Source organism: Pyrgilauda ruficollis, unplaced genomic scaffold (assembly GCF_017590135.1).
Source record: "Pyrgilauda ruficollis isolate IOZ18807 unplaced genomic scaffold, ASM1759013v1 scaffold3, whole genome shotgun sequence".
Lineage (NCBI taxonomy): Eukaryota > Metazoa > Chordata > Aves > Passeriformes > Passeridae > Pyrgilauda > Pyrgilauda ruficollis.
In genome coordinates, this window is record NW_024524377.1 from 23,237,132 (window position 1) to 23,257,359 (window position 20,228).

General features: G+C 39.0%; 1 protein-coding gene across 4 annotated transcripts in view; it reads left to right on the top strand.

Annotated features, from left to right (window-relative positions):
• Nucleotides 1-20,228, top strand: part of PARD3B (par-3 family cell polarity regulator beta) — a 394,458-nt gene that overhangs the window by 251,803 nt on the left and 122,427 nt on the right. For all 4 annotated transcript variants that reach the window (XM_041472994.1, XM_041472995.1, XM_041472996.1 and 1 more), the window contains 2 exons: nucleotides 5,193-5,399; nucleotides 6,356-6,584. In XM_041472994.1, the coding sequence (XP_041328928.1) occupies nucleotides 5,193-5,399; nucleotides 6,356-6,584 (436 nt within the window). The remainder of the gene's footprint in view (nucleotides 1-5,192; nucleotides 5,400-6,355; nucleotides 6,585-20,228) is intronic.

Genomic DNA, 20,228 nt, shown 5'->3' on the forward strand with positions numbered 1-20,228 from the left:
AATTCTTAGCTTTAATATTATTGCATTGGGAAACCTGTTAACATTTTTGAGATGTTTAATGCCATACATATTCTTTTGAAGTAGCAGCATGTTTCATTGCAGCGTTGTTGTTTGTTAGTGATAAGGCTGTAGGAAACAGCGACACCAACATACATTTCTAAGGTGACAATAGTGCATCTTCACTTTCTGCCTAATGGCTGCCTTATTGCAAGCATTTCCTTTTCAGCTGGCTAAGGCTCAACATACCTTCTGGGCCCCAAATTGTGATCTGTCATTATTCATAGCTGAAATTGCAGTTTGTGCAAATGCAGGCTAAATTGCAGTCATTATACGTGGTAAAATATATTGAAATATCTGTAAATCTGAAGACTGTAGCTGTCTCTTACAATCAGAGGACATGTTAAATTCTCCTATGCTTTGATTTCTCTTTATTAGATTTTGGTTTTTTGTCAGTTGCAGGGTTGTTCTGTATTCAGTATTTCTGCTTATTATCTGGAATGCTTAGATTGAGGTATTAAATGAGCAAAACTATATATCTTGTCTTTAATATGTAAGTGTAAGATAGTGATTCTTCTCTACCTTTTCATCAAACCCTTAATCTTTTCTATGTCGCCTGTATAAATTAGTGTTGAAGAAAAAGCTACCATGTGATCTAAGACTTTTCTACAGAAATGTTATATTAAAGCTCTTCATTTGAAAATCACAAGCTAAAAGATGTAATGACTTTCAGATTCCTCCTTCCTAAATCATTCTCTGCATTGAATTGGTGGGTGAATGAAGGAGCATCTGAATATAAAAATATAACTGAGAGGAAAAAAATCCTTTGTAGTTGTGCATACTGTGAATTCTACCAGAAATAAATGAAACTACATTAAACAAATGGTTAAGAAAGAATGGAACATGCAGTAATTCAAGTCACCATATGATGTTGCAGTCTTGTAGAATGAGGAGTTGGTCTGTTAGGTTGGGGTAGACCTGAGTTCAATGAGCCCAAGCTGAACATCATGAGTGCTACTGCAGGTTGTGTCCAAAGCAGAGCAGGCACTGAGCTGTACCTGCTTCCTTCCGAGTGTTGCCATATCTCCCTCTGAGTGCTACCACTGAAGAAGCCACCATCAGTGCTTCATGCTCAAACAGTTGTTTTTACCTGCTGAAAGTAGTTCCATGTTCTCTCCAGCATCCCAGCATCCACAGGGTAGAACACTCATTGTTTTTATAACTATTTTCTCTCCCCTAGGACCACATGAACCTCCACTGTGTGCAATGCAATAGGAACCAGCATTCTGTGTGTTTCGGGAACTGGCAAAACCAGAATCAAATTATTTATAATTTGTTACAACTTTTTGTTCATTGTATTTTCTCAGTCTCAGTGATCCTTTCCCTTCCTTTTCCTTTATAGCTTATTTTTTTTTTTTACCTCACTGTGTCTTTCAAAATGTAAATAGTTAGTCTAGCTCACATAAATATGTTCCTCTAAGTATTCTCCTTTAGGCATATTCCTGTAGTTTTGGTTTTCAGGAAGAAACATTATCTAGAAAATAAAGTTGATGATAAATATATAAAATGTTTACTCTTTAGGGTGTCTTGGGAGTTGTATTTCATATAGAGTGACAGTGATTCATGGCTTCTCTTCATTTTCATTCCCTCTGTACGTGCCTTTGGGGTGGCTTGCATTGCCCACAATGCTGTGTCATTTGTTTCCCTTTGATTTTCATGACTGACATCTTGCTTTTGGCACATTTCCTTCAGCTGGGCTATAAAAACAAAGGAAAATGCAGATGTGGGAAAAAGATAATATTGGAAAGACCTGACTAATAATAATAGTAATAAAAGAGCAGAAAGCAGGTTTATATTTTTACTGGTACATTAAGAATTAAAAAATCTCTTAGCTATGTTGGCATTGAGCAGAAAATTAAAGTATGTAAACACCATCTTTCAGTTAAAGGATGATCAGTTACAGACAACATCTAAGAACCAGCAATTTGATTTCAGCCAGTCTAGGCAGGTAGTGATCTCAGCTGTTGTTTTCTCTTATAAATTCAGGAGAGATGTATAAAGTAATTCACCATTTATAAAAACAATAAAGTGGATGCTTCAGTTGGCTTTTTATCATTGTGCTACAAGAAGCAGTAAAAGAAGAGCTCAAGAATTTAAAATCCATAAAAAGAAACATTTTAACACAGTGAGCAGCTGAGTTTCTTATTGTCAAACTATGTTTTTGTATTAAAAGGCTAGATATAGACGCACACCATGTATCCCCAGAAATGCTTGTTAATAACTTGTAAAAGATCAGAGAGGGTTTTTGTTGTTTAGTTGTTGGTTTGGGGTTTTTTACCCGTGAGATAAATAAGCACATTTTCAGGCTTACAGCAGTTCTAAAGGCCTGCAGAAATTAAAAAGGTACTGGTGTGGGCAGGGGAAGGCAATTTCCCAATTTGGGATGCAGTCCTTGTCCATTATGGAGTTTTGTACATTTTTCTGGAAAGCATCCAGTAATAGATGCTGGCTCAGAAAGCAAGGGGCCAGGTCTCCCTGCTTGGGGAAGCTTTTTAGCTCCTGTATCTTTGGCTGTGCTCTAATATGTGATTACTGCAGCACTATAATGAAAGGGGAGCAAAAAGGAATAAAAGCTGAATGGTGAAAAAATACAAATTTCTCTCTGTTATTAGTGAATTTCATACCAAATTGTGGATGGATGTAATGTAGGAGAATAGAGATAGCAATGAAGGTAATCTCACCCCTAAGGAGTTACAGCTGAATTAGGAACAGGCCTGCCCTTAATAGGCCACAGCTAAGTCCAATTAGGATGGGTGTTGTAAAAGAGTATGTTAGAGTTGGTCAAGGAGTTAGAGTTTGTTGGCTGTGCTGTGAGGAGCTGCCCATGAGAAATCACCCAGAAGGTATGGAGCTTTTGCAATGAGATAACAACACCAAATTATTAGTCTTAGAATGGGTCAACTGAATGTTCAATAGCAATCTGTGAGTGAGGGTTCTCAGTAAGTTTTTGAACAAATGAGGGCACCTCAATGTGCTTAGGTGTCTCAGGGCTGAGTCCCAGTGTGCTTGGGGAGGCCGAGCATACAGCTTGCTGTGTGTTATGTGTGCCTCGCTCCAAACTTCAGGTGTTGGTTGGATTTTCTTAGGAATGGCCTTCATATATTGCAGTCTTCCAGTCTGAGGAACTGGCTCAGCTTTATAGAAAACAGGGTGTAACCAGCATTTAACTTGAGACCTATTTTTCAGGTAATGGAGTTTAGAGCAGTAATTGAGTGTAGTACAGCTTGCTCTGGGATGTGTGTGTGAACGCTTCTGTACTTTCCTGGCCAGCCAGGCAGCTGTAGCAGCAGTCTGGAGTCAACATTGGCTGCTGGAGCTCCCGAAGCCATGGGCTCACATGGCCCCACTGGAGGTGCCCAGCCCTTCCTTGCAGACTCTACATCACCTTGAAGCCATTCCCAGTGGCTGCTCATCCCGGCAGGCTCGGAGCAGAGTGCTGGGGACCCACTGCCTGCAGGGCCCCCAGACCACAGCCCCTGGCAGCCCTTGCCCTCAGCCCCAGCCCCTCTGTTTGCAGCCCTGCCAGCGTGTTGCTGTGTCCTCCAAACAGCCCACTAAGGCTGGCTGCTGACTGAAACTTGAGAGAGCTTCCTCTCTGCTTTTCACTTGGCCTTTTTCCTCACCGTTATTTTTCCCTTGGTTTTTCTCCTTCCCAGCCTGTGATAGGCACCACAGTGCCTCCTACTGATGTAGAAGATTTTAGTGATTTTTAGCTCCTTTATGTTCTATGCAGGTCATTCCTCTAACTCTGCTTTAGCACTTGTTAATTTGTCAATAATGGTAGTCTCCAGAATGACAGTTGGTGAACAGAAGAAGGTTGCACTGCGTGATGGAGCAGCCAGGGTTCCCTTAAACCTGTTTGTCTCCACACACACCCCCAACCCCAACTTGTTTTCAGCTACATATCAGTCTGCAGGTAAAAGAAGTGTAAATTGCTTTATGTAGGCACTACTGACAAGTCTCTATTTGGTGCCAATTCTCAGCTTTTTCACTTTTAAGAATTCAATGAACATGCTGTTCAGAATTACTTGCACTCTAGGATTGCTAAAATCACAGCAAATCAGACTAACATATTTGTCTTTTCTGTGACCCTTGAATCCCTTTGGGCGTGACAGAATGGACATGGAAGTGAAGGGCTTCTCTTATGTTCTCCTGTTACTTTTGTTAGTACTACTTAAAAATTGAAAGCAAAAGCACTTGAGTTCTCAAAGACAGAAGGCATATTGCAAGGCACAGTCTCTTACTCAGTGTTTCTAAGACACATTAACTGTTCTGCCACATAAAAACTAAGTAGATGCTACAAAGGCTTTTAAATTAAGCTGTGAATTTCTTCATTGATTGGAGTGCATCTATTCATTGAATTTTGTTCTTTACCTATTCTACTATCATTTTATTAATACTAATTAGCACAAATGCTGCCACAAAATAAAGCCTTTCTAAGGTCATATAGTCAAGCATCTAAAGAGAGAGAAGGTTTGGGAAACTCAGTATTTCCTCTGTTTTTCTGTGAAGTGCATTCTTAAGTTTGTATTCAGGGAGTGAGGCAGTGACAGCAACATCATATATGTTAACCTGTGCATTGCCTGTTTCTTGAAGAAGTTGCTATGCGTGTTGGTATCATAGCACTAGTTTCAGCTTGAAGAAAAAGGTTGGGTAAAACTTAGAGAGAACTAATAATGTATCTTCTCTCAGGAGAAATGTGTTTGAAAATATCAACTATTCGTAAAACCTATCTCCTAAAAAGCAAACAACTTGTTGTGTAGCAGTGTTTGGTTTTGTGAGTCTAAAGATAATGCTCTCCTTGAGACTGTTAGCACTGTCCAGTTGGACATCCCTGGCAAAGGTGGAGGAAGCAGCCCCATTCTCATCACTGGTGTAGGCTTTACAGTGGCACAGAGCGAGCCAGCTATCACCCATCACTTTGTCAGGTCTGTAAATTATGTGCCATTCCCTCCAAGTCTGAATGGGGATATCTGCTGAACTAGGTTTAACTTGATGTTATTTTTAGAACAAATTACATTGATTGCATACTATTTCAAAGGCCCCAAGTAATAAAGTACACAATTAAATGTATCTGACTAGTTTAATTTCTCTGTGTGGTTTTTGGTATAAAAACTTAACCGTTTGTTTTCCAGACTCTTCTGGCAAAGATTTTGGTCCTACTCTGGGATTAAAGAAGTCCAGTTCTCTTGAGAGTCTTCAAACTGCTGTGGCTGAAGTAAGGAAGAATGAGCTCCCTTTCCACAGACCCAGGCCTCACGTGGTGCGGGGTCGGGGATGCAATGAGAGCTTCCGAGCTGCCATTGACAAGTCTTACGATGGACCTGAGGATGGAGAAGAGGGTATGTTGCTGATGGCACTGACTGAGGGAGCCACCTTCACTTAGCACTGCTGAGGGCCAGCTCAATAGAGCACCATGAGCCAGTGATTTAGTCCAATTGAAGCTGATCACATTTTAAAAGCTGTTCACATCTTCCACTGAATAGAGCTGTCTTTGCAGTACCCCATCCAACCTTGACTGGGTTTAGTGTAAAGTCTTTCACTGATCTCCTCTGGGGCAGGGGTGGGTTGGAGGATTTAGAACTCAATCCTTAAATAATTATGTTTTTCAACTTCAAGAAGCAGCTGCTTTCTTCAGATTACATTAAAAATTATCTCTCTTGTTTTACAATTCCCCCTTTTCCAGCCAGGAAATTTGTTTCATGTTGTAGATAAGGCAGTGTATTGATAGCACCCTGCTGCTCATTCTGTCACTATGGGTTTTATAGACCCCAGTCTGGAAATACGTCTCCTTTAGCATGGGGCATAAAACAGCGCTTGGATCCTGAGCCCCCCAGCAGAAAGGACACGGCTCTTTTCCAGCCAGACAGTACATTTTATCCATTTCTTGTTCAGCCACTGAAATAGAAAGATTCCAGGGAGTGAATGAAGTCATTTTGTGACATAGGTTGGTTTTGCCAGTCACCAGAATCTCTTGTTGCAGTAAGCTCTCTGTTTGAAACCCAGCACGTGGTTAACAAGCTAGATTTCAAATAGAACAAGTGCTTTACTGTATCAGGATTTTTATATCAGGAACAATAATTAGAAAACAATTCATTAAAATAATTCTGCGTTTAATTTACAATACAAATCTGTTTGAATCCACTAGATCTGCTTAGTCTGCTTTTTAAATTATTCAATTAAATGAGTAAGTGTTGTGAGTCATTTGAGCTCTTTGTAGACACTCTTGCTGTATTTCACATGTGTGCATTTCAGTGGCCCGTAGCCATCCTCACTGCTTCTTTTTCCTTCTGTGCAGATGGTGGCTCTGATAAGAGCTCTCACTGTGGTCAAGAAGCTCAAAATGTGGAATGTGCCCCTCCAGGGAACCCTGAAATGGAAGATGCAGAACTCAAAGTGAAAAAAGACAAAAAAAGTAGGGAGAAAGAGAAGAAAAAGGGCAAATCTAAAATCAAAGAGAAGAAAAAGAAGGAAGAAAATGAAGATCCAGAAAAAAAAAAGAAGAAAGGCTTTGGTGTCATGTTGAGGTATGGCATTTTACAAAGCAAAACAGCCTCCCATTCTCGTTATAAGATAGGAAACAACTGATGCTCTCATAAAGTAATGGAAAAATTATTTCACTTGGACTCAAATAATGTTTATGTTATTGAAAAAGAAAGCAGTTTATACTTTTACACCAAACTTGTAACTGCGGCAGAAGACATTTGGCAGACAAAATGTCTTTTTGTGCCTTTGAAATGCATTCCCATATGTCAGAAAAGATTCAAGGTTTTAGGCTTAAAGCAAACATGTATCGGTGGGGAAGGATTTGTGGGTAGTATTTCTGAGTAATACAAATCCTGCTCCAGCACTCAGACCTTTGCCTTCTCTTCCCTTGCTTATCTGCTCCCTTCACAAGCTGCAGGGAGAGCAGAATTCCTTGTGCTATTGCAAAAGGTCTACTAACCTTTGCAGTTGCTGAAAGCCACTACCTATGATAAAATCTTTGCTTTGTGGCTTCAGGCATTGCCTGCAGTGAACAAAAGTCCACTGTCCTCCCTGCCCAGCATGCAAGTGTTTGGATTTTTGCTGTGGCTATTTGTTCTGTGGCTCTGTAAACTCTGAGTCATCAGAGTTCTTCAGGCTGTTCCCTTGCTCTTGCTGGAGCCTTTGGTGCTGCAGGCACTGGTTGCTTCCCTCTGGTACTTGTTGACTCTGTAGAGTATTTGTGTGTTTCAGTTGAAGTAGCTCTTTGCATTTGATACAGAGTATATGATACATTTTTTTTGGTCACATGGAGGAGATTAAACTGAAGGACCATGTGGTTCCTTATGGTGCTGAACACTTAACATTGGCTTTAGGACGCAGTTGGTATTTCTTGTCGTGCTGTATTGTAGACAGTACTCATATATACAAAACCCACAATCATTGCTTAGGCAAGGATACATTTAAATAGTAATCTAAGAAATGCAGCTGCAAGATCATTCACTGATCATGGTCTTCATTAGGACATATAATGTATGAACTTGCCTTACAACTTTCTGTCACTATGTTCTCTAGAGTAAAATTGCTTGTGTTATATTAACATGGAGGGTTTTAGCTGATTTTCTTCCATGTATCAACAATTGTCCTACAACTTTTGAACACTGTGGGGACACTGTCAAAAATACACAGGCATGCCTGTGTGCCAGATGTGCATGATTTCAACAGTTGTTAGTGTTTTTAAGATGTACCTGGCTATACCAGTCTGCTTTCAAATGGGCTCTTCAGGAGCAGAGGAGATGTCTACACACACTTGTGCATTGCACATGCATTTGTGTTCATACTGTTTATGGAAATAGGACTTAACATGTAAAGGTACTGAAAAACTGAATAATTAGGAGGGTGACTTCAAAAACTCTCTTGTGTGTCTTAAGCTTTATATCTCTTTTTGTTCTTTTTAACTCTTTGGCATGATTAGGAAAGAGGAGGAGAGTGGCACAGAGGTCTGACAAATGCATAAGTACTGCTTAATGCATCAAAGATACGTAGCAGATTCCGAGTTTGAATTGTAAAGTCTTACAGGGGTGTTATATCTGAGCCAGAAAGAACATGGGATGACTTTAGAATCCAAAACAAGCTATTGTAGTTGACAGCAGTTCTGGTAATGGTCAATATGCAAAGCTGGGAACAGCAGGTTACCATTTGTTGTGATTCCCTCTTTCACAAGATATTCCACATTTTGGTAGTACACAAGGTTTATACATCTGCTGTTTCCGTAACCTTGTCTTTGGTTTAGATTGATAGTCTTCCCAGCTGACAGTGTTAGTAATATTTATCTGTATGGCAGTGCAGAATGGGAATTTTTATCCCACACCGCTGAAAATTTTATCCCACACCACTCTACAAAGCAACAAAGTTGGAAGCATCATGTTGTAATAAAGAGAGAAGGAGAAGTAGGTAAGAAGTAACAGTTCAGCTGGGAGGTTTTTAGAGGTTCTGAGTTGGTATTGTTGGCATTTCTTTACAGAATTCATAAAACTTGAAAAGAAATTCCTTCCTGAAAAGGTGAGAGTATTAGGGAATACTAGCCACAATAGAAGTGAAAGAAGGCTGCAGACCTGTAAAGTAGAGCTTGAACAAGAGCAACCAGTGTGCGTTTATGAAATAATTGGGGACCATATGTCCTGGGCAAGATGAGCAAATCCAGGCTGGTATTTTTTCAGACAGAAACTGGCACATATGACTTGAAAAACAAAACCAATTGATCTGAATGTTTTTGAAAGAAATAATAGGGAACTAATAGTGGAATTTAGAGCAGATCAAATACCAACTAAATATTAGTTTCAAGAGGTATTTTTTCAAACTGGAGTCTTGTAATGATGTGACGGGTGAATGTTAGGAGGGATGGGAAGGAGATTTGAATGATAAGTATTTTAGCAACACGGATGGAGAGAAACATCCAGATTTTTTATGACGTTGTGGGAATGAAACTGGCATGGTTTTTTTGGTAGAACATCTGTGGAAAGAAAGAGAGAAGTTTAAGATGACAAAAGTTGTGAGCTTCTGCAGCAGGCAAGGTGGCTACTAATTCTTGGTATCTTAAGAGAAAGAAGTAGGGAGAAGTATTTAGAAACTTAGATGAGCCCAGTTTTGGACATGATGAATTTAAATTGGAAAGGGGACCTGCCACATAGGGGGCATTGCAAATGTAAACACTGTAGTGGAGCAGAAAGCTTGGTGGGGAAGGAAATCTGTAGTGTACATTTTATAGGTACAGTGGTGGTTGTGCTGTGATCCACCATGTATGAGACCACCAAAAGGAGGAACTGACAGGAGAGAAAAAGCCAAGGGAAAAAAGTTATGAGAGCAAGTGGCAGGGGTGAGAAGAGGAAATATATCCTGGGACCAGGTAGTGTCATGAATTTTTTCAACTAGTCTGGTGACTGCAGCCATGTGATGAATCCTACCGGGAGCTGGAACCCCCACTTTGGTATGTTCATGCTGTTTGTAGTTCTTGGGCAGCTTTGTTCAGAGCTATTTCAGCTGTGCCTGCATGGTTCTACTGTGCTGTGGGATGCATCCAAACAGAAAAACAGACTTGCCGAACCCATGTCAAAATTGGCTTGAGATAAGTAGGAACTGAGCATCTGTGGTGAAAGCTCCAGGACCAGAAGGACAATGAAAAAGAGAGATCTTGCCAGAAAGCTCAGTGCTAATTAAGACACATGCATTTTCTGGTGAATGACATGGGGTCAGGTGTAAAGGACAAAAGAAAGTAGAATGTGAGGCTAAAACAGCTGCTGGAAATGTCCTACTTGTCTTCAGTGGGATTTTTGTGCTATGCTTGCTGGATCACACATACAGCTGTAAGAAGCTTTACCTTGATAGTGGCCATGTGAATTGGCTGGCTTCTGCTTTATAATCAATAACAAAGCATTTCAAGGTATTAAAACCAAATCCAAGTATTCAGCTGTAGTACAAGAATTGTTGAGATTTAGTCTTTTGCATCTGAGATTTTTGAACATATTGGAATTGCTACTGCATTGGTTTTTTGCCTTTTTTTTTTTAATTTAACAACAGAAAATAGCAAAGCTGTTAGCAGTTGCTAACAGATTTCACTTAGTGCCTCATCTGTTGCTCAGCTGCTATTTACTTGTAGTTCCTGGTCTTTTTTTACACATACAAAAAGAAGAATGATTGCTTTCCTGCTAAGCTTTTGCTTGATTGAAGCTTTATTTAGGTGACTGTGATTCTGGGAGACCATCAAGAAATCATGCTTTTATTTTTGTAATCATTGTTTTTTTAAAAGACCTGTTTTTTCACTCAGTATTAACTGCAACTCTTGGCTGCAGCATATTAATGGCTGTAGCATTTGGGCAAAGTAGGTTAATGTACTGGAGGTTTGAAATGCAGATGACATGGGCTAAAGTCTGTATAATCCAAAGTACTATTTCACTGTGGTGCTGACTGCACAGTGCTTTCCTTGGTTGTTTCTGATGCATATATTGCCTGCCTTAGTTCTGAAGGTGTATACGTGCTGTCCAAAGAACAGCAGAAGTTGACTCTTAACTGGTTTTGTGTACCATTGGCAGAGGGTCATTTTACATATTTTACTTTTTGATGTTTTCTGGCACATTATGCTGTCATTGTTCACCAATAACCCACCACTAGACAACAGACTGAACAGTAAATTGATGCTGTGTATCAAGAAAACAAGTATATTAAATACTTTCAATAGTGGAGCTGTGACTAAATGTATACTTCAGTCTCAGTGAAAGGCTAGTGTCTAGCATCTACACTAAATCTTTTTCAGAACAGAAATACTGAGTTCTGTGCAGATACATAGGAGCAGCAAGATTGCACAATGCTACATTTGATTCTTGGCTCATCCCTTTTCTCACATTGAGGTGACTGATTCTTTCTGGGCAGCGTGAGTCTTAGAAGACTGCTGGACATCAAATGAGCTTCCCTGTACTTCTTTTTGAAGCTGTTCAGTATTTTCAGGAGAAACACTAGTGAAACAGCATATTTGTGGCTTTGAAAAAAGGTAGTGTGTAGTGTCATTGCTTAGAACTGTCAAAAGCTCTGAGAGGAGGGTTCTGTAGGCTGGAAGAGTTAATTAACCCATTAGTGCAGGGTGTCAGAAATACCTGATGCTGGACGCTAGTGCAAAATGTATTGTCACTTAAGACCATGGATGCAAAGCTGATCTAACCAAGAGGTTAATAAAATAAATTTTAAAAATATTCCTCAGTTTGCTAGGTGATGAACTCCAGATTTTAAATTTGTGGTCTATAGTTAGTGAATTGCCATGCTTTGAAAAACTATCAAAATACTGTCTTCTAACAAAGGTAGGCTTTGTGTTTCTAAATTAAATTGGCAGAAGACTGAACCTTTAAATCAACAGGGAAATGTGACCTCTGCAGTTCTGTATCCTAATCCCATAGCAGTTGTTACAGTGCTGGAGTATAATAAACATAAGTCTACGGCTCTCTCTACCTTTTCCAGATAGTGATTGTAAAAATTCTGGGCAGCCCTTTCAGTTTTATGGATATGAAGGTAAGATAGCTAATGGACTGCAGCCACACCAATGGCATTTTAATAGGTAGCTCCCACAGGCAGAGACCAGGAGGCTGAAGTCATATTTTTTTTGTGTGGCATAAAAATCTAAGAGCAAATATGTAATCGGTGACTCGGAGTAAAGAGTTGTGCTGAAGTAGAGTGCAGTGGGAGAGCACTCTCTCATTCAGTCTTCAATTCTAGGCTAGACTCAGGAAGAAAATACAAACAACCTTCTTCATATATCAGTGCTTGTCAACTCGACTGTTTCACTATAAAATATTTCAAAAATTAGTATAGGTGAGAAAATGTCTATCCCCCAGCAGTACTGCACCTCAACCATGACTTGCATATTTGTGCACAGATACATATAACTGCAAGCCCAGGAAGCAGGAATATATATTTGTGTATTAGTTAGATTTGCTTTTTGCTCTTCAGAAAGCATGCAATTTCCCACATAATAGTTCATCTTAAATTATTTACCTTCCATTTCACAATATGAGCCATGAATATTTTATTTTTTGTCCCTTTAATTTGCCAATTTTCCTTTGAGCTAAGTGCCTTAGTGATTTTAATTTTTCATTCTAGTTGGAAGACAGAAATGACCCTTTTTTCATTACTACTATTATAGGCCTTGTGCTCCGAATGATACTTTTTACAACCAGCACTGTTGAGCCTGTAATGGTATTGCAGAGTAGGTAGCATAATATACAGATATTGACTTCCATTAAGTATGGCACTATGATAACTTATGGAGAGATTTTTTTCTACTCTGTTGCCCTTAGAAGTTGAGTGTTGTAGAAGAAAAGGTAGCAGTAGATGAAGAAGGAGCAAATAATAAAGGTGTGACTTGTTGGAGAGAGGTGGTGTATATAACTTTTTCATGTATTTATCTGGGTATGATGCTGGAAATCAGTATGGACATTGATAGATAAAAAAACCCCTCTACTAGATCAAATTATGTTTTAATTAATCTAAAGTTATTTTAGATTTTTTTGTTCTCAGTTGCAAAATTATGTGAGATGGATGATGTGTATTTGAAAGGCAGCATCAGTTAATGAGGCAGATGAGTTATTTAGAGGCCTTGATTTCCTTTTGCACAATAAAATTTTCATTTAGGTAAATTGGTAAATAAAACTCCACTTTCCTTTAAAGAGCATAAGAACATGAGAGAGAGGATATACCTAGTCAATTTAATCTATCTCAAATTTGTCAGGTATTTTAAAGTAAAAAAAAAACAAGCAAGCATTTCATTTTACACGTACGACTTTTTCTTTTCCTCCACCATATTAATTCCTCCTTGGCTGCATTCATAGTCAGACTAAAGCAGGGAAAATAAGGGGGTTTTGTACTAAAGATGATCATGCAGACTGCCTACTAAAGGCTGATTTGTTTAATTAAGCATCTGTTCTCCCCTTAATATGCATGCATAAATCTCATTAACGTTAGATGTATGCAAGTGCAATGAAGAATAGACCCCTCACTCTCATTACTGAACTTGGATAACAAGATTTATATTTACTTAACAGATCAGAGCAGAAAGTTCCCTCTGACTATTTAAAAGGACTCGAAATTGCAAACTGTTTGTAAGGAGCATGCTTTTTGTGAAAAACTTGCATGTTCACTTCAAGTTGAAATATCATTATTCAACTCATTACTAAGCAAAAGCAAAAAAAAAAGGCAGCGTGCTTTGTCTGTGAGGATTAACTTTAAATTCTACTTTAATGGATACTTGCCTATTTAATATTGACCTCAGTGCATGCCACAACTGCTAAAAAGTAAACTCCAGGTATTTTCTGGAGGTAGCGTGTTTCTTCTAAGTGTCTGTCTCTAATCTCCCAAGAAATGTGTTCTGCAAGAAGAGTCCTAGAAAGCAAAGTGTATTCTTGGGGAACACGGAACACTGCAGCACTGTGTTCATCCGTCATTCACTAGAGTTGGCTGTTCCTTGCTCTAAAATCCTCCTAAAAATCTAGCTGAGGATAAAGCTTGAATTCCATCTTTTCTGTATAATTTGTGGGACATTGGGTATTTCTGTAGGTAGTATAGGTGCGTTATGGTTAAAGGTCCTAGAGGGTTTAAAGTCATGCCCACAACAATTGGAATTAAGGCTTCCTGTGCTGCATTTTAACCAATAAATACAAAGTTTTCCTCAGGAATACAGTGCAGAGTATAAGTTCTACCTTAATAACGAAAGAAACAGCAGGTTTTTGCTGATTTTCTGAATCAGTAGTTCTTGTAACATGACCATGGTAAATGGAGGGGTTAGGAGAAGAGACAACAATTAACAGAGAAGCGATACAGAAGGGGTCTCCTGACAGATTCCTTAACTACAGAGTGCTGCTGGGTGCTGGTTTAATGGGTACTGCCGTTAACAGCCATCTGTAGAGAAAATTGAATATACTCATCTCACTGAATTATGATTTATGCCACACAACACAGTCAAACCAAAGTAATATTTATATTATAGTGCAGAGTCATTGATTAAATACACATGGCATCTCAAATCCAGTTGACATTTTAAGTCGAAATGATTGCAGACATGTGGTCATTTATTTAACTATTACTTTAAAAAATGTGTCTCTACTTGTTATTAATAGAAGAAAGTCAGACCTGACCAATATTTCAATAGGCTGACCTTTTGTTTTGCTGACATATAAAAGGAACAAAGCTCCTTTTGGGGTAGTCACAATTTCAGAGCATATGAAGTATGCTAGCTTTAGAAAAAACCTGACCCCTTGAACTACTCTGTCTCTTTTTTCCCTTTTTTATTTTCACATGGGATTTTGAAAGAAAATGAAGAAGAGATGGTTTAGGAGATAGGAAAAGTTTTAGGTTTGGGGCTAGATAGGAAAAGGTTTAGGAGATACTGTGAGAGAGGCTTTGTTTCAAATGCCTGCTCTGCTACTGTTTTCTTGATAATCACTGGTTTACTCTGCTGCTCTGAGCCCTAGTTTTTACACCAAAATTATCCTCTGTGCTTGTAAAAAAAAATGAAAATAACATTTCCCTGCTTTATATTATCATTGTTCAGCTAAACCTGTTAAATACATTTAAAAACCAGTCTGGTTACTCCTGTAACAGTGTAGCAGGCAAATAGTTTTATTCTTGAGAAAATTAAAAAGCAGTAAGGTTCCATATGACTTTCGCAAATTAATTTTCCTCTCCATACCCTTTCTTGCTGCTGCTACTGCATGTGATGGCGAGCTGGGGTTTCCTTCTCTCTGTACTACCTCCTAGCTACAGATGCTCTCACCTTTAGAAATGCTTTTTGGAATATAATGCCTCAGAATTAAAGCTGGCTTTCTATCTTTTACCCTGATTTTGTGTTGTCTTGGAAAAAAAAAATTGTTGCTCCAAATTTGCCGTGGGCAAACTATTTTTTCCTCTGCAGATTAGTCCTCTTATTGGCCTTCCTCTGTCATCATGAACACTGGCAGCATCTTCCCCCTTTCAGAAAAGTCCTACATGGGATATCATGTTTTCATGAGCCTCAAATCCACTCAGTGGGGCAGTGTCTAAAATTTGCTGACTTACTACACAGCACATAGAAGACATGACCACACAGAAATTTCTTTCCTTTCTGCTTGGACTAGTGTTGCTTCCTGATTATGTGAGTTTCTCTTGAGGCTCACACTGCTGGCTCCTGGTTCTGAGTGCTCCCACCTACCTATGCCAGCCCCAGCTCTGTTCCCTTGCCTCTCTGGCCAGTGTGGTCTGTGAGCATCCAGGAGCACTCACAGCCAGCCTGTCCCTGCAGCACTTTGCCTTCTACTGCAACATTTGCAGCGGGTCTGGGCACAAAGTGTTGTACACAGTTTTCAGTTTCCCTGCTGCAAACCATCCATGTGCACTGAGCACTGGCACAGCTAAATGAAGGATGAAGAAAGGCTTTACATCCTTTCTACCCAGCTCCTGCTTTCCATCTCTGTCCAACAGCAGAGTGAAAAGCTCTTTACAGCTTCCTGCTCTGCACCACATTTGGTCGTGTCCCATTCACCTCCACCTCTCCTCGTTTGTTTGGATGTGAATACAAAGGTGCAGGATTGATCCTTACCCAGCAGTTTCTGCTCGTTCAGCTGTGAACTTAGCAGGTAATTGGTGTTCCTATCAGCTCCAACCCTTCATCCTGGACAATGTTTGTTTGTCGCCAGGTTTCTGCCTTTGTTACTTTCTCCTCTCTCTACCCCACTCTGCAGCCGTGTCCTGGTTGTCACCCAGCTTATGCGGAGCCTTGAGTCATAAGGCCAGCAGAGTTCCTTAGCTTGGGCTCTGCCCTCAGTGGGAGTTGCTTCTACTCTGCACTTTGTCACGAGCAGCAACTGCTCTGATTTCTCAGTGGTCACAATGCTGGTTGGCATTTACCATACCAGTTAATCATGCTATCAAGTGCTCCCCTCGCAAAAATATTCACAATCAAAGAATCTTCCCCTGCTTGCTTCCTTTAAAATGACATCTCCAAGATCTTGGCTTGGCCCTGGTGCGTGCGAGAGAATTTAGTCTTGCTCTTGAAGAGGTCTTGGAATAATTCTTAGGAGTAAAAATGAAGAGGTCTTCTTTTTCGCTTTCTGTTCTTGCAAGTTCCCATTTTTGCTCTATTTTGTTGTGTTGTGGAGAAGAAACAGTAAAGAATGAATAAAAAAGTAATCAGGGTAAATATAAAATGTTATCCAAATGCAGGCATGAAAAAAAACTGTCCCCTTCTGTGTGTTAAAAATTCTGTCTGTGTGTATATTTAGTACAAGACACATGAGCTACTAAGTATCAGCTCTTTAGCATTTGACTCCAGTATTGGGTTTGAAGGAATGAACTGTGTGCCTCTGCCATTCATTGTCCCTTATTTGAAAGCAGTGAATACCTGGCCCCACACTAACCCCAGATTATCATCAGGTTGGTTGGTAGTAATGTGTAAATAGAATTGTAAAGCTATCATCTGGTGACAGAAGGCCACTATTGTTTGCTATTTTCCTTCTAGCCAAAGAAACCTAGTGAGTAATGAGTCAGGCACTGTTTATTCTACCTCTGTCATCTTTTTGTTTAGCTTTTTATCCCCTGATGTGGAAATCTGTATTACAGTAGCTCAGTATAACAGACATCCTAATGTTCTGGTTTTAATTAAAATTAGATTGAGGAAATAAACAATTCAAAGAAGTTAGCTTTCCTTTTTATGTCCACCCCCACCCCCTGTAAATACACTTTCCATATCCTCTTCTGTGGTTGGAAGTGTTTGTTTTCACTCACACGTTCGTGTTCTTGGATTGCTCAGCCTCCCAAACAGACAGCTTCCCTGACAGACAGCAAGGAAGGACGCTCAAGAAAGCTCACTTTTATTCATTTAGTCTTTTTAGCAATTCATGTTTTTAAATTATTGATTTTTTTTTGTCTGTTTGGTTTGATGCAGGCTACAGTGTAAAATACAAGTTTTTAAATAAATCTTTGTCAAAATGAAGACTTCACAAAACCAAACTGCACTGCTGAGAAAAAATTTCCACAATACAGCTGCAGTTTAATTTTAGTGACTATGTGTGTGTATAGATACACCAGAGAGTTAGTTACTCAAAAATAAATTAGCAAATATTTCTTTCCTTTAAAACAGCAGATTATCATGATTGTGAGTACTGCAATAGGTTAATATACCTCTTCATCTCTGAAGACCTCTGCCTCATCTCTTTTATAATTAATTCCTACTTAGGCTATTTTAGCTTGGTTGTCATTTGTAGCTTCCCAAACCATCAGTCATCTGCAGCAGTGGAGGGTGCTGTAGGCAGGATCAGGCAGAGCTCCAGGAGCTCCAGGCTGAAATGGCTTGGGAAGATAGGAAGAGAAATTTCTACGTATAGATTTGCTTTGAATCCTCTCTGCCTATAGCAGTGGTGTACGCTGCTCTCTCCCTCCATGTCAGATGTTTGCTAATTTCAGTAAGTGCACAGTGCAAAGTGTATTTACCTACGTGCTGACACTGGTCTGTGAGGCTGCTCTGAGAACCTCTAAATCCTCTGGTGCTGCTCCTCCAAACTGCACAGTTTGGTGATTTGCCTGGCAAATCTGTGCACCCAGTGAGTAGGGAAAACTGATTTGGCAATGTGAGCTTGCTAATTCCAAGTGGATAACTGGCTTTAGTTCCCCAGTGCTGAAATTAAGTGAATTTTGGGTTATTGCATCTCCTGCATGGAAAATACTGTTTAAAATCTGTGTCTTAGAGATACTTGAGCATTTTACAAAGACTTACATGTTTCTGGCATGCTTGGAGGGGAGGAAGGAAGCCATGCTCATACAAAATATATGTTCTAGTGGTCTAATTGGAAACTCACCAAATTTTAGACTGTCTAAAATATGCTAACAAACTTATTCCAATAAGAGTATATTTATTTAGTTCACCCTTAACATTTATTCTGGTTTAAATACCAACTTCCGCTGTCTTGTGAGGATATTCAGATTGAAGAGAATGAGTTTAATCTTTTTTTTTTTTTGTTTTAGACTAGAGTTTAAAGAAATTGAAAGATGGTGTTCCTGTCATAGTGGGGAAAAAAGATCACTGCTGGCCCTAGATCTCCTGTGGAAAACTTACATTATACTGTAAACTGCTGTCCATGCACTTGTATGGAATTGAAAGTGGAGCACAGACAAAATGATCTTTCACTAGGGAAGATTAAAAAGAAGAAAAAAAAATTAACTGATTCCTCTAGAGTAGGGGATGAAAAAATGAGGATTCAGGTTCAGAATATGTGAGTAGTTAAGATTTGCCCGAGTGTTAAGGCCTCAATCCAGCAGAATAAAGCAATAGACTACAGGTCTATTATATGTGCTTCTGCTTCTTTTTTTCTACATCTTTATTAAAACAATACATTCACACCTTACTAAAAGGCTACAGTGGAAGGCTAAAGTTAAAATACATAGGTAACTCTTTTGGGAAGTGTATTTCTTGTCTGTAAAGATGGCGTGTGAGAGTATAATTCACTCATCACATGTAGAAACTCAAAATTTTCTACCTTTGTTACTTTTAACCTGTTAGCTTATTCTTTTGTTTTTATGGAACTCATGTGTTATCACATAAATCTTTGAAACTATTGTATATTAGTTTCCAGAATATCAAGTAAAAGGCTGTGTCTCTTTTTTTGACAAACTATTTTTGTCTCTGTTATAAAGAACAGCAAACATTTAGAAGAGGAGGTGATGGATTTATGTGTTTGCATACTATAAATACTGTAGGGGAGGGGAGCAAGGAGATGCTTAGGGACTACACAGGCTAAAAGGAGCTTCTTTCCAGTAGAATATTCTTGTCACATCACTACATCTGCCTCAAGGTCACATAGGCACTCAAAGACGTTGAACCAGCCCACGCCTGGAAAAAAGCATGTTTGACAGAGTATTGTTATTAATGGCTTCATGGGACACCAAGACCATTTGTTGATCTTGGCTGTCAGTTTATTGTCTTTCTCAGTCTTTGTTTATTTTGTGTACGTCAGCCATTCACTGTGTACCTTGGGACACAAATTGCCTATAACAGATCAAATTTGCTGGTCAAAGGTTAAGTCACTCTCCCGAGGCTGTTTGCCTGAGATAGCACTGGTGTCTGTTGGCTTTGGTACCATAGTTACTGCAGTAATATTGTAATGACTTTGCACAATCATTAAAGCTCAATAGAAAGTTCCAGCATTCCAGCATCCAGGTAAAAAAACAACAAATTCCTTTGGGCTCTCCTTACTCGTGCAGATTTCTCTGTGAAGAATCTTACGTGTTGTATTTAGAGAATGCAGATGATTCTCCTGAAACCAGGAGAATGATTTCCATGGAGATCTTGTCTACAGGGGCTAACATTTTATGTTGTCCAACCATGTTTAGGCCAGCTCCATCCTTAAGTGTCCACATAAATAAATGAAAAATTATGTTGAGCATCTAGGTTTCTGTTTAATATCCACCATGCAGAGCAGCTACAGACCTAAACCAATCTACAATATAAAGGTTGATATGGAAATCTGTAATACAAATCAGAGGAAATTTCATATTTAGCATTGATCAGAGAAGGGGAAAAAATACTAGACTGAATTAGCTGCATAAAATGTTGCACTAATTTATAGGCCAAAGGGAAAAGATTGTAAATTAAGAACTGAAGTATGATGTTTTCACTCTGTTTCTAAATATTGACTGAAAATGAGATTTTAAAAGCAATTAAAAATTAAAAAATTGTGCTTGGTAGCTTTCTCAAGGATCTACTTTCAAAGGCTGACCAAACAGAAGAGTGAGACCAAAATAAAACATCAGGGAGGAAGAAAAAAAATCCAGGCTGGAAAGCGGCTTAAATTGATAAAGTGTCTGTATACAGATAATTGAAGCCATGAGATTTAATTAAAATTACCAAGTGGATGTTGCTATCAAGAATGAGGCAATGAGACTTAAACAGAATTTCTCTGAATGCATATGGGGAATTTTAGAAGCAAGATAAGAAAAAGAACAATTTTACTGTTGGTTATAGAGAAAGGTATTCACTGGAAAACAGCTCAAGCTGTGGGCATTTTCCAGGACCCCTGGGTACCAAATTTCAAGGATAACCAAATGCTCTATAAAAGCATGTTGTGATCAATTGTATTGAATGGCACAGAGGAGTTGCATTGAATCAACACAGATGACAATCCATTTGGCAGAGCAAAGAA